The 15180-nt window shown below is 41.1% G+C and overlaps 1 protein-coding gene across 3 annotated transcripts in view; it reads right to left on the bottom strand.

Annotated features, from left to right (window-relative positions):
* ranbp9 (RAN binding protein 9) overlaps positions 1-6759 on the bottom strand; it is a 102799-nt gene extending 96040 nt beyond the window's left edge. The window contains exons 1-2 of one of the 3 annotated variants that reach the window (XM_048521525.2): positions 6669-6759; positions 6201-6400 (exon numbers count right to left, since the gene is read on the bottom strand). In XM_048521525.2, the coding sequence (XP_048377482.1) occupies positions 6201-6390 (190 nt within the window). In that variant the 5' untranslated portion in view covers positions 6391-6400; positions 6669-6759. Of the gene's footprint in view, positions 1-1375; positions 1419-6200 lie in introns of all 3 variants that reach the window. The other 2 variants (XM_048521534.2, XM_059653576.1) reach the window with 2 other exon arrangements.
* Between the last annotated feature and the right edge of the window lie 8421 nt (positions 6760-15180).

Raw genomic sequence — 15180 nt, 5'->3', positions numbered from 1 at the left:
GACTGGAGGGCTTATCTTATGAAGAGAGGTTGACTGAGCTCGGTCTCTTTTCATTGGAGAAAAGGAGGAGGAGAGGGGACCTAATTGAGGTATACAAGATAATGAGAGGCATAGATAGAGTTGATAGCCAGAGACTATTTCCCAGGGCAGAAATGGCTAGCACGAGGGGTCATAGTTTTAAGCTGGTTGGTGGAAAGTATAGAGGGGATGTCAGAGGCAGGTTCTTTACGCAGAGAGTTGTGAGAGCATGGAATGCGTTGCCAGCAGCAGTTGTGGAAGCAAGGTCATTGGGGTCATTTAAGAGACTGCTGGACATGTATATGGTCACAGAAATTTGAGGGTGCATACATGAGGATCAATGGTCGGCACAACATTGTGGGCTGAAGGGCCTGTTCTGTGCTGTACTGTTCTATGTTCTATGTTCTAAAACATGTATAGCACAGTACAAACAAAGCTATAGCCTAACAGTTCTAGTGAAAAGGTCCTTAACCTGAAATAATGTTTCTTTCTACACAGATGCTGCCTGATCTTGAGTATGCCCAGCATTTTCCATTTTTATTTCAGTTTTCCAGTATCTGTTGTATTTTGCTTTCATATTAGTAGATAATAGTTTTGGCAGAAGTGTAGAAATTGTGTGAAATACACAAGGGTTCATTGGGTTTTAATACTTACATTTGGATGTTCCATCATTCCAATTACCTTAATGGATTACAGGCCTACTAAGACAAATCAGTCTGCATTTCTATTAAAATCAGCACAAATCAATGTTAAATGATCTTAGATATCACAAATAAAACCATGATAATTGGAGATGCAACATGTGAAAGATTTTTTTGTTGCAGCAAACCTAAATCAAATTTTCCATATGTAACAGTGCAAAAATACACACTCATTGCTTGCAACATCCATGATAGTTTCCTTAATTCTTTATTAGATGAGTGTGCCTGGCTAGGCCAACATTTATTGCCCATTTAACATGCCTACTTCTTTCTCTTTCTAACCTTAAACCTGACTCCATTGTGCCATTTAATGAAATGCATCGGTGTTTGGTGCAATTCCAAGGGTTAGTGCATGCTATCCATGAAGTCTTGCCATGAGCCAATGAATAATAACAATTTAATAAAAGTAAAAAACCTCAATATTCTAAACAGATAGAAATTGACACTAGAATTTACTTTCTTCCAAAAATTACATTAATGAACTTCAGTTGATCCACAGAATTACATAGGTCAATCCTGTTCAATAAATGGGTTACTGGAACCACTCGTATGTAATTCACTACAATTGTTACTAGGGGCCCAGACAATTCTACAAGTTAAAAAAAAACACAGACATCCCAAATACAAAAACACTTTTTTCAGGACTCCTTTCTTACCTAGAATGCAAGAGGCCCAACCAGACAGGATTCACTGCTAGATCTAGTAATTGGAAATGAACCAGAGCAGATAAGAAAAGTAAGTATGGGGGAGCATCTAGGCAATAGTGATTATAACAAGTTTAAATTAATGATTGAGAAAACATAAGTAATAAAAAGACCACAACAGCACATAGGGAAAACAAACAGGTAGTTATTGGGTGACATGAATAGATCTGAAGAAATTAATCTCAGGGAGAGGAAAAAAATAAACAGCAGGTTGGGAAATGGTCAGAAAATGAAATCTACTTTAATTTAGGGAAATATATTCAGTTAATAAACAAGAATGAAGTAATCAATAATGAAATACTGTAGATGAGTAAAAAGTTAAGGATTATGGTCAAATTGAAGAAAAAACAAAGTTGGTAACTAAAAAGGACGACAAAAGTGAATTGATAGGCTAGCTTTTTAAATATTGTGGGAAGCAAAAATGATACAAATTAAACTTTCAAGTAACAACAAAAAGGATTTTCAGAACTAAAAAAATTCAGGATAGGGATTCAGCAAAGGAAGGTAAACTCAAGTAATTACAGCAAACTGTAGAAACATTGAATAGTGACTCTGCTTCATTATTTACTAAGGAGACCAAACGTGGATAACACATTAGAACAGCCAAAGACTACGAAAATATTTAAGACAGCAAATGATCTGAGGGGGTAAGCAGAAGATATATAATAAACTTATCAAATGTAGCAAAGATTAAACCTTTTCTTGACTGAATTGAATTCATTCATATTTAAAGAAATCACAAGGGATAGAAGTAATATTACATGCATGTATAAAAAAGCATTACAATTGGGAATTATGCTAGAGGGATGATGAACAGCTAACAATATTATGTTCAAAGGAAGGAGACAGAACATGTCCAAAGAAAAATAAATTAGTTAGTTGAATGTCAATGATAAGAAAAACAAGACAAGAGAGTCTTTATTCAAAGAGATAGCAAAAAAAAAATCACTAGCTGAAAATATAAAGAGTAGCTAGCTTAGATTTTAAAGGGGAAGGACAATGTCTAACCAAGCTTACTAAATTCTTTGAAGTAACAGCAAGACCAGACAAAGATAATATCAAATACAACATATTTAAACTTTGAAACAGATGCTCAAAGATGTACAGTTTAGGTGGACTGGCCATGTTAAACTGCCCTATAGTGTCCAGGGATTTACAGGCTTGGGGGAGGGTGGCTATAGTAAATACGGGGTTATGTGGTTTGGTGGGGGGGACAATCTGGGTGAGATGCTCTTCAGAGATTCAGCACAGACCTGATGGGCCAAGTGGCTTCTCTGCACTGTAGAAATTCTAGAGATCTTTAATAACATATCACAAAATTAACCGATGACTTAGGTCAGAGTTAAGTAGCAGGATGAATAGAAAATTGGTTCCAAAATAAAATAATAAGGCTTTAAGGGCAGCTACATAGACTGGCAAAGGTAGGAAATGATGTTCCAGAAACAAAGTGAATGAATGACGGGATAATCTATTTTGTCATTTATTTAAGAAAGAACTGCTGACCTGGATATACGCCCAGATGGTACTGGACCAGATATACACCAGAAGATACGCATTGGGACTACTGCAAAGCTCCTGATATACTGACTCTGCAGGAATTGTCCAAGAAGTTGGAATTTCCAATCTTGTCCAGCATCTGGGACACTCCAAAAAGGTCCCCAACTCTGAGTTAAAAGTCAGAGACTTTGGAGGGCTCCAGATTACTTATCTTAACATTCAGCCAGGGAAAGCTAGAGGAAATCAAACCTGCAAGGACTTCTCAATCATTCACATTGGCCCTGCACTCCCCCTACCACTCAGCACCATCTCTCACTGTCTTCTACATACCTGGACTTGTCTCTCCACTCCGATCCAACGTCCTCAATCTATACTAGCCTGGCCTAACTCAACCCCTCTCCAGCCTGTCACCCCATCCTGACAAGATCCATTCTGACATTCCCCAATCGCGTTCCCCACAACTATCTGCCCGGCATCTACTTGTACCCACTTATCACCCTCTCCCATTTACACAATCACTTTTTTTTTTAAGATCAATTGTCAATAGCTGCTGGACATTTATATCTTGGAATACAGCAGTTCATGTCAAAAAGGAGCGGAGTTTCTATGCTAATCCACTTTGTTACTACCTGCGCGAATTCCTGTACTGTATTAAGATGCTCTAGATGGGAAGGCTCCTGGCCAGAGGTTTGCATGGTGAAGTCTTTCGAAGGCAAGTTCATTCTTCTCTCGTCCAATGACAGTTGGACAAAAAGTTTCCAACACTGTTGGGAGATCTAGGTCCACATTGTTGCCTCAACAAATCACACCTGTTATTTTATTATCTGGCACTTTTAAGGGTTAAATGACAAATCGCTGCAAGCAGTCACTAGTTCAGGAAACATCTGTTTAAAAAAGTTGAAATTTCAAGTATAGACTCTTTATTCACAGAAAGGCCACATTTCTAAAATGTTACTAATCTAATGTTTGAAATTTCAAGTTGTATGAATTCTCAAATACTCGCTGACCTGTAAGTGAAAATGCCAGAAACAGAGTCCAACATCTGCAAATTTTTGACACTGGAGGCATATTAAGTCATATAGGGTCTAACTTTATGTTGTTTTATCCAACTGACTGCCTGCGGATAATTAATTTCATGGATACTGCATGGGCGAGGCGTCAACTTGGTTTTAGTTGAATTCTGAAGGTTGAGAATTCAAACCTCATTCAGGGACTTGAGCACAAAAGCTAGCTGTGACTTCAGTGTGCTCTCAAGGCTTTATCAGAAGTCCTGCACTTTGAATGAAAGCAAGATTTGATCATGTCCCAATAGTTCAAGCAGAAGTTAAAGATTCCTGGTATTATTTGTAGATGAGTAGATTTACCTAGAGTGCAAAACCAAAGAATGAGGGTTGAACAAAATGCAGCTAATCTTTAGATTTTCATTTCCAAAATTTAAGTTCAATCACTGCAAAACACAAACAATTGACGTAACCTAGCGAGAAGGTCTGAAGGTACCTTCAACATTAAGCAGAGACAATGCCAAGACTTACAAAAACATTATTGTAGAGTGGTCACTGAGGAGCAATAGATACAGTACTCTACTGTCTAAATAATTTACTTGAAAAACAACTGCAGTCATGCTTTGGTGTCATTCTGCAGAATGGAACATTTTGCATTAAATGACATCACTGAGTAATGATACCTCAAATGAAAAGCACAGATAATATTACCCTGACATCTGAGTACACAGGGGAGAGGAGGCTGCATGACATTTGTAAAGAAACAGTTTAGCAGGATAAATAAAGGAAACTACAGCGTTAAGGTTATTTTAACAATAATTTGAGTTTGTAAACTTAACAGATTAAGAAAGTAAGTATAAAGTTACCCAGGATTCACAGACAAAAACTGTGATATATGATCAAAGAATTCAAAGCAGTGATTGGATTTGTTAATATATTAAAGAAAATTATTGATTTGTTACCAGCTTCAGTTTTGCACTGTAACAAGTCCACTTCAAACATAATGAACAAAAATATCCAAAATTATAGTTGTAAAATTCTTGGCTCCAAGCCAGTTCATCCATTCTATATTATTTGGAGATACACCCTGACATGAAATTAATATTTAGAAGCTGTGTTCTGAAATAATCTGCTTCTAACTTTTTTCTCTTTCTTCTCAGTTTTCAACCTACCCTTGCTTTTGGATCCTTCGACAAAGAAAACAGAAATTCAATGGGGTTTGCAATGCAAGGTTCCCAAGAACTCAGCCCACTGCCCAATCTCCTCTTACTCAGGACACAAACAAACATTTTCAATGGGAATCAGTCACTCATTCTATTCAAACCGAATTAAAACTTAGGTCATTCTCTAGTCCTCATTTTTGAAAAGATGGGAAAAGGTCACATTGCAACTCGTTGCAATCCATTGCTCTTCCTTAACAGTCGATACTGATTTGTTTTTGCTGGTTGGAGGCTAAAGGGCTTCATTTTGTTTTTTTTAAAACTAAAGTTGCCAGTTGTTCACATAATGTATCGTTTATATATTGAATGTTATAGACACTTGCAAAACAGTCCCTCTACCACACATTGGATTTATTACAATCCATGTCCGTTTTAGAAGTATCTTACACACATACTCTCAATAATAGTTAACTGGTGACCCAAAATTCACAATCATTGACTAGTTAGGGTCATGTCTATCTCTATGGAGATCTTTCGTGAACTAGCTTTGTTTTCTACTTACGTGTATTTTTAAAATGTTAGATAAGTTTTAAGATCAGATCTTTCTCTACCGCGAGGGCTCTTTCACACTCAATTAAAAGCAAATATTTCAACTGTATTTAATTCTGTTGATAGTATTCAACAAATAATCTCAACAGGCCATGGCCCAGATGTCATTTATGGACATAGTGCTCAAGGCCCGTCACCACCGCGCCCGCCACACCGCTCGCCCCACCCCCAACTCCCCAACTCATTTCCTCACTGTGTACGGAAGTGTATGTTCCAAACTGTGGTGTACAAGTCTTGGCCTGTTCACAGTCGGTGCATGTAATCAGTCTTGGCACTCATCTTATTCCAGATAGTTCTATGTGACTAATGTGGCTATATGACACCCCTGTATAGGTATTTGGTGGGATTCGGTGGCCTCTCGTATCAGTGTTAACTGTTGCTATGTAAGGCCAGGGGCCTGGTAGTCGGTGCCTATAAACTGTAGCTGCCATCCACCCTCTTTGCCTTTTCTTTAGCTGGGCTCAGTACCAGTGTCAAGACGTCCCTGGGTGCCAGGGGCCATCCGCTTACCTTTATAATGGACCCGCAGGTTGTTCTGAGACAGGCCGATGTAGCTGTACTTATCCTTTGGGCTCCAGCATCTCGGCAGCGGCGACTCCTGCTCGTTGACAGCGGGGTAGAGCCGCTTGAAGCGGTCGGTGAGCTCCTTCTCTTGAAGGTTGAGTGCCGACTCTCCGTGCGCCGCCGACAGCCCAGCCATGGGTGCGGATCTGTGAAGGACGGGAGGAGGGGTTAGGCCAAACCCGGAGCCTGAGCTCTGGGTGGATGTATAATGGGCCGGAGACGGTCTGGATCAGGCTCCGAGCCCCGGATGACGAGACTTGGAAACCCGGAACGGCGACCGATGCCGTCTCCCTTCCACGGCCGCGCCTTATGAGCCCTCAGCCCGTTCGTTCACTGAGAGCCCGACCGACCGACAGCCAGCCTGCCTCCCTCCACCCGGTCCGTCCCCGTCCCCAACTCCAGCTCCAACCCAACTCAGTCGCTGCTGCATCCGAATCTGACTGAGTGACTCTCTTCTATGTCCGCCTGTCTCCGCTCACTGACAGGCCGCCGCTGCCCAACCCGCTCCTCATTGGCCACCCACGCTAAACCATCGCGGCTGGGGGGCGGGGCTAAGCTCGGGGCAGGGGAAATGCTGCAGAGAGGCTAACTTCCTATGAGGGGGGTCTCCGGAGGGAGGCGAGTAAGGAATGAATGCAATAGACAGGGTGAGGGAGTGAAGCAATGCAGAATTGGAGAGGTGGGGATAAGGGGTGAGGAGGGATTAAATGGCAAAACATTCCACAATAATGGGTAAAGAAGCAAAAGATGTGTACAGACGAGTTGTGCATGGCTGAACATCAGAGTGGAAAGTGAAGGAATAAAACAGATATACATCAGTTGGAAAAAAGAAGCACTGACCATCATCTAAACATAAGAGTTAACAAGGTGTAGAGCTGGATGAACACAGCAGCCTCGAGCAGGAAAGATAACGTTTCGCTTTCGTGCTCTTCTGATGCTGCTTTAGACTACTGTGTTCGTCCAGCTCCACACCTTGTCACCTCAGATTCTCCAGCATCGGTAGTTCCTACTTTCTCTGAATCGATCATCATCCAAATTTGTGCTCAGAAGGCTGTAAACTGCCAAGTCCAGAAATGTGGTGTTGTTTGAGCTTACATTGAATTTAATTAATATGCTATGGCTGCCCAGAGACAGGAAAGTCAAGATGGTCAGAATTTGGAAAATTGAAATGGCAAACGACACAAAGATCATTGTTATGCTTGGAGCAGAGTTGTAATAGGAATTAGGATAAGAGTGAGATCAGGTATGCAAGATAAAGGCTTGGATAGCAGCACTGCTGGAGGGGTATCTGCAGTAATTAACAGCATTTTTTCTGAGACCCAAGAGATTGGAGATTCATTGACACCACTTGAGATGGTGGTGTCTGCTTTTGCTGTGTTTCAAAAAGAAATAAAATAATGTCTATTTTGGACCTTCAAAGATCATAGTACATTACAGAGCACTTTATAACATAGTTTAAGAATACTTGAAATGTCTGTAGAGTCACAGAGGCATGCAGCATAGAAACAGGCCCTTAAGCCCACCATCTCTGAGTCATAGGGTCATTGGGTACACAGCACGGAAACAGACCCTTCAGTCCAATTTGTCCATGCCAAACAGATTTCCCAAATTAAGCATTTGTCTGTGTTTTACCCACATTTCTCTAAACCTTTCCTTTTTGTCTACCTGTCCAAATGTCTTTTAAATGTTATAACTGTACCTGCATGAACCACTTCACCAGACAGTTCATTCACATATGAACCACCCTCTGTGTGAAAAAGTTGCTCCTCATGTACCTTTTAAATCTTTTTCCTCTCACCTTAAACTTACGCCCCCTAGTTTTTAATTCCCCTCATCTAGGGAAAAGGCCTTGATTATTATTTCATCAACCTCTAAGGTCATCCCCCAACTTCCTACACTCTTAGGAAAAAAAGTCTCAGCCTATCCAGCCTCTTGTAATAACTCAAACTCTCCTGTCCTGGTAACAACCTGGTAAATCTTTTTTGCACCCTTTCCAATTTAATAATATCCTTACTATACTAGGGCCACTAGAACTGTACACAGTACTCCAAAAGTGGCCTCACCAATGTCTTGTACAGGTGCAACACGACAACTCCTGTACCAAATGCTCTGACTAATTAAGACAAGCATGCCAAATGCCTTCCTCACCATGCTGTCTACCCATGATGCCAATTTCAAAGAACTGTGTACCTGAACCCTTAGGTCTCTCTATTTGCAACAAAAACAACTTGGCCTCATTTATATTTAGTTGGTGAAAGTTCTGGCTGGTCTCACACTTGACACTGAGCAACTAGATTGCATGGCAACTAGTGTTTGAGTTGGAATTTAGTATTACTTTCTCTGCTGTGGCAAATTTTACACTTTTTAAAATTCATTTGTGGGATGTGGATGTCACTGCCTGGACAGCATTTATTGTCCATCCCTAGTTGCACTCGAGAAGGCAGTGGTAAGCAGCTTCTTGAACTAGTCCAATATACTTGCTGTGGGTTGAACTACAATGCTATTGGGGAAGGAATTTCAGGGGTTTGACCCAGAGATAATGAAGGAATAGTAAAATATTTCCATGTCAGGATGGGGAGTGGTCTGGAGGGGACCTTGAAGTTGATGGTGTTCCCACATATCTGCTACCTTGTCCTTCTAGATGGAAGTGGTCATCTGAGGATTTTTGGTGAATTCCACATATCACATATCATTCATCACTCCAAGCATTATATAAAACAGGTAATAAAATTCTAGAATATGCATCTTATTTTACTCTTAAAACAAGCACTTCAGGAGATTGAATTATCACATAACAGCACAATCAGTGGGACTTTGTTAACCTCTTTCTAGGTCTAGAGATGGTTGATAAATGGCCGCTTGAATTTGATTGTACTTTGCCAAGTGGAAAAAATGTGCAAGTGCTTTTTGAAATTTGTGATTTATGAAAAGCAAAATGGAACAGTTACTAATGACCACTACCGTCCATTGACAATGAAATTAATGACCATTGATTTTTTTTTGGTGTTGGTTGACAGAAAACTTTGTCAAGGCATCGGGAGAATTCCCTACTCTTCAGTGCCATGGTTTCTTGAAATGACTTGCAGGACACGCAAATAAAACCTTTATTTTAGATTTCAAATGGATGGCAAAGGTGAACGCATCAGAGCATTCATACTACACTGGAGCATCAGCCCACATCATGCATTCTAGACCTGGTTCAGGAACCCTCTAGATCAGAGGTGAGGCTACCAATTAGAGCTGTTTTCATCCTAGCAGTATTTTATTCTGGGTTTCCACAACCAACAGTTGGCTCTTTTCATTTAGATTGTTGAATTAAATTATTCACTCCAGTGGGAAATTGAATTCTAGTTTGAAGAGATAAAAAGAGCTGTATTTAACTCTATAAATATTGGAAGTGAGCTTGGATTTGGTTAAGAAATGTTAATGATGCAAGTAATTTAGCTGAAGCTCCAGCAGCCTATAGCATAGCTTGACCTGTAGAATTCTTTTTTGCCAGCAGTTGCAAAATAAAAGCGAATCAATTCAGTTTTAAAATTGGTTAAACAAATCCTAATCCTTGAAAAATTGGAATTTTGTTGGCAACTCTATGCTGACCAACAAACACCAAACTACATTAATTCCATTTACATTTGCTGTTAAAATGCATGAAATGGGCAATCAACTTGCACACAGTAAGCTCCCAGTAGCAATGTGATAACAACCAGTTAATCTGCTTTGTAAAACAAAAGCAAAATACAGCCTGATACCAAAAATCTGAAATAATACAAAAAAAAGACCTGGAGCTATAAAGCAGGTTAGGAAGCGTCCCATTGGAAAAACAAGGCTGGTGTTTTAGGTTGAGATGATCATTCATAAAACTGAAAAAATTTTGTTGATCAAGGGATAAGTAGGATTAATCTTCTACTCTTCCATTGAGTGCTTGTCTTCTGGCTGTTTTTACCAGTCTATTTCAAGTCAGTCACATTTCTAATGTTCATAATACTGACTTCATTCTAAATAAAACTGGCATGATTAGATGAAAGTACTGCTAACAAGGCCGTCTTTCTTAAAATGACTTACTCAATGGGTCATGTCCAATAGGTGACACAATACATATTTCAATGAATACATATTTTCATTTTTATTTCACAAATCATATCATTATCAGTAATGATTTCTTCTATGTTACAATATCACATTATATCCGGAACGCCTACTCGGAAGAATTAGGAGTTGGCATAAGGTGTGGAGGCAACATAGAATGTGAGTTGTGAGGGCCTGTGGTAGCAGTGGGAGTTAAGCAGAACAACTTGTGCACATCTTTCAGTATTCTGCTACTAAATGGTGTGTTTGTGTGCAGGTACTGCCCTTTGAAGCACACTCCTAATCAATAACAGTCAATTTAAAAATGAGCAGTTTGGTGCAGTTACATCATTGTTAGACCACTGATCATTGGCTCAATCACTGAGGTTGTTACTACAAAACTGATAGGGCTGCTACCAACATAAATGGAGATTTCTAGACTGAAACACTGATCTCAGTAGTCAAGTAGGCCAGCATTCACTGCTCCAATTATTATGTCAAAACCAACAATGACCAGAATTTTCACTGAAAACCAATAACTTCTATTGAATATCATGGGGTTTCCCAATTATTGTCATGTACTCAAATACAGAAGTATTGGAATACAGTAAAAAGTGTACAAAGTCACCCTTCTCTGGCACAATCCGACATACAAAACCTCAAATTTAAAACAAAACTAAGAGGCAAAAAACAGAATTTTTAAAAAAGCAGAAATACAAAAAAAAAACAGGAGCCAAGAAAGTAATATGAAGCATCCAGATCTAAAAGTCTTATCTCCATAAGGCAGTCTTTTTCCCCGTAAGTGGGCCTCCCTCCCCAAAGCCTCAAGTCTCAGTGCCATTGCTTCCTCAGGCTCTCAGAACTCTCTCCCACTGCCACCACTGGCCATCAGAACAAGTTCCTTATGTTGCCTCCACTCGTTATGCCAGTTCCTAATTCTTCTGAGTAGACCTTCATGATTTAATGTGATATTGTAACATAGCAGAAACCCGTTTGTGAAATAAAAATGAATTATACAGTAAAATATATACTATGGTCACCCATGAGACTTGCCCATTGAGTAGTCACTTTCACAAAGATAATGTACCTGAAAAGGTGCAATCTTGTTAACTGTACTTTCACCTAATCATCCCAGTTTTGAAATCTGTTAAGAAATCTGTGATTAATGTTACTGTTATTGCTTTGTACTCAAAATTACAGACATACCTTATTATTAAGTAGTATTAAAAAAAACTTATGTTTCCCAAAAATGTTTCATGGCTGCTACTCTAAAATATTTTATTACAAGTCTCAATATTTCAGTTTCACCCCATGCATTATGAATTATTTCAGCGATTCAATCATACACTTGTAAGTATAGGTTAATGAGCTGCACTTAATCATGTGTTATTGTTTAATTCTTCCTCAGATATGCTGTAAATATGTTTGGACATGGTTTAGTTATTAGCAGAGAAGTCCATATGATCTTTTCAACAATCCTCCATCAAAAGTCATCTATTTTCAGCACAGTAAAGTCAATGTCCACATATAAATCTAGTAATGAGCTCTTGCTTGCTGATGTTCTGGCAGCTTCAAGTCACTAATTTAGATACCTTACCTTTGTTGGAACTAAAAGCATGTCAGGTTCTGAAACAGGTCAATGGGGGTGTTAAACTTGTGTAAGTGATGAGATGGATGAGAGGAAATTATGAATTATTGAAGGCTAAGGAAGTGAGATGTATTTTTTTCTCAGAGTAGACAGCATTACAGATACATTGGAAGTGTATAAACAGAAGCAAATGACAATGTTTTGGATTTCAACCTAGATATTTTCTGGGGTTCAGCATCTTTATGTGGATTTGGCAAACACCACAATCTGGAGAAGATCCTAACCTACTGAATACCCACATTGAAAGTATATGAGACCTAGAACTTATCATATGATTCTCCTCCCAAAAAGATGGATTCACGCTCAAAAGCAACAGATTTTATACAGTAAGACAAGTTAATGAATCATAACATTACTCTCCCCAATAAACAAAATAATAAATCTCAATTTCACATTCTCTTGCTCTCTAGAATTTGAATTAAAGCTAAATTTTTATACAAAAGCAAAATACTGCTACAAATCTGAAATAAAAACAGAAAACATTGGAAATACTCAGGAAGTCTGGGAGTATCTGTGGAGACAGGAACAGAATGAATATTTTAGGGCCACCTTTCATTAGAATTCAAAATATTATGATTAGCCATGTTCATATCCTGTGAAACAAACTAAAGATTAAAGCTGCAATTGGCACTTCCAGTGAAGAGAGAACACCTTTTTGGCAGTTTGAAAATGGCAGGAGCTAGGTTTGGCCAAGTGAGAAAATGAAGTCAAACTCAATATTTGGTTGAAATAAAAGCAAGATCTTGCAGATAACGGAAATCTGAAATGGACTGGACATCCATGGTAAAGATGAGGTGTTGGGGACCAACCTCATCATAAAACCTGCGGACAAGGAAGGCGCAGTTGTACTAACGTACTAACATAGAACATTACAGCACAGTACAAGCCCTTCGGCCCTCGATGTTGTGCCGACCTGTCATACCGATCTCAAGCCCATCTAACCTACACTATTCCACGTACGTCCATATGCTTATCCAATGATGACTTAAATGTAGCTAAAGTTGGCGAATCTACTACCATTGCAGGCAAAGCGTTCCATTCCCTTACTACGCTCTGAGTAAAGAAACCACCTCTGACATCTGTCCTATATCTTTCACCCCTCCATTTAAAGCTATGCCCCCTCGTACTCGCCGTCACCCTCCTAGGAAAAAGGCTCTCCCTATCCACCCTATCTAACCCTCTGATTATTTTATATGTTTCAATTAAGTCACCTCTCAACCTTCTTCTCTCTAACGAAAACAGCCTCAAGTCCCTCAGCCTTTCCTCGTAAGACCTTCCCTCCATACCAGGCAACATCCTAGTAAATCTCCTCTGCACCCTTTCCAAAGCTTCCACATTCTTCTTATAACGTGGTGACCAGAACTGTATGCAATACTCCAAGTGCGGTGCACCAGAGTGTTGTACAGCTGCAGCATAACCTCTACATCACTGAGGCCAGGCACCAACTCTCCGACACCTACTCCTGCTGCCTCCTTGATCATGACCCCACACCTGACCACCAAACCATCATCTCCCAAACCATTCACAGCCTCATCACCTCAGGTGACCTCCCACCCACAGCCTCCAACCACATCGTTCCCCAACCTGGCACCACCTGCTTCTATCTCCTTCCCAAAATCCACAAACCTGACTGCCCTGGTTGACCCATTGTCTCCGCCTGCCCCTGCCCCACCGAACTTATCTCCACCAATCTTGATTCCATTTTCTCCCTGTTGGTCCAGGAACTCCCTACCTACGTCCGTAATACCACCCACACCCTCCACCTCCTCCAGAACTTCCAATTCCTTGGTCCCCAACACCTCACTTTTACCACAGACATCCAGTCCCTATACACCTGCATTCCCCATACAGATGGCCTAAAGGCCCTCCGCTTTTTCCTGTCCCGCAGGCCCAACCAGGCTCCCTCCACTGACACCCTCATTTGCTTAGCTGAACTTGTCCTCACCCTCAACAATTTCACTTTCAATCCCTCCCACTTCCTACAAAGGGGGTGGCCATGGGTACCTGCATGGGCCCAAGCTATGCCTGCCTCTTTGTAGGTTACATGGAACGATCCCTCTTCCATATCTACACTGGCCCTAAACCCCACCTCTTTCTCTGTTACATTGATGACTGTATTGGTGCCGGCTTGTGCTTCCACGAGGAGCTCTCTGGACCTCTCTGTCTCCATCTCTGGCAACCACCTAGAAAGTGATATCCATTTCAAGCCCACTGACTCCCACAGCTACCTAGAATACACCTCCTCCCACCCACCTTCCTGCAAAAATGCCATCCCCATTCCTAATTCCTTCGCCTCTGCTGCATCTGCTCCCAGGATGAGGCATTCCAGTCCCATACATCTCAGATGTCCTCATTTTTCAAGGACCGCAACTTCTCTCCCTCAGTAGTTCAGAACTCCCTCAACCGTGTCTCCCGCATTTCCTGCAACTCATCGCTCACACCCGTCCCCACTATAACAACCAAAACAGAATCCCCCTCATCCTCACGTACCACCCAACCAACCTCCGGATGTAACGCATCATCCTCCGCCACTTCCAGCATCTGCAATCCGAACCCATCACCAAAGACATTTTTCCCTCCCCACCCTTAACTACTTTCCGGAGGGACCACTCTTTTCATGACTCCCTTGCCTGCTCCACATTCCCCTCTGTCCCCACAACACCCGGCACTTTTCCCTGCAACCGCAGGAAGTGATACACCTGCCTGTACACCTCATCCCCTCCCGCTTCCCAGGCCCCAAGAAGACTTTCCACATCAACCAAGATGTTCACCTGCACATCTGCTAACGTGGTATACTGCAATCACTGTTGTGGCCTCTCTACGTCGGGGATACCAAGCGGAGGCTTGGCGACTGCTTTGCAGAACGCCTATGCTCAGTTCACACTAAACAACTGCACCTTCTGAACGTTGCAGGCACAGCAACTCATATTCCGCTTGGGAACACTGCAGCCCAATGGAATCAATGTGGATTTCACAAGCTTCAAAATCTCCCCTACCCTACCGTATCTCAAAACCAGCCCAGCTTATCCCCTCCTCCCGAACCTGTCCTCCCTCCCACCTATCCCCTCCTCCTACCTCAAGCCCCACCCCAATCTCCTACCTACTAACCTCAACCTGTCACCCCCCAAACTGTCCGTCCTCTCTGGACTGACCTATCTCCTCCCTATCTCCCCACCTACACTCACCTTTACTGGCTCCATCCCTGCCTCTTTG

Source organism: Stegostoma tigrinum, chromosome 2, assembly GCF_030684315.1.
Source record: "Stegostoma tigrinum isolate sSteTig4 chromosome 2, sSteTig4.hap1, whole genome shotgun sequence".
Taxonomy (NCBI): Eukaryota; Metazoa; Chordata; class Chondrichthyes; order Orectolobiformes; family Stegostomatidae; genus Stegostoma; species Stegostoma tigrinum.
The sequence above is the reverse complement of the archived record's forward strand: the minus strand, read 5'-3'. Positions and strand labels throughout refer to the sequence as shown.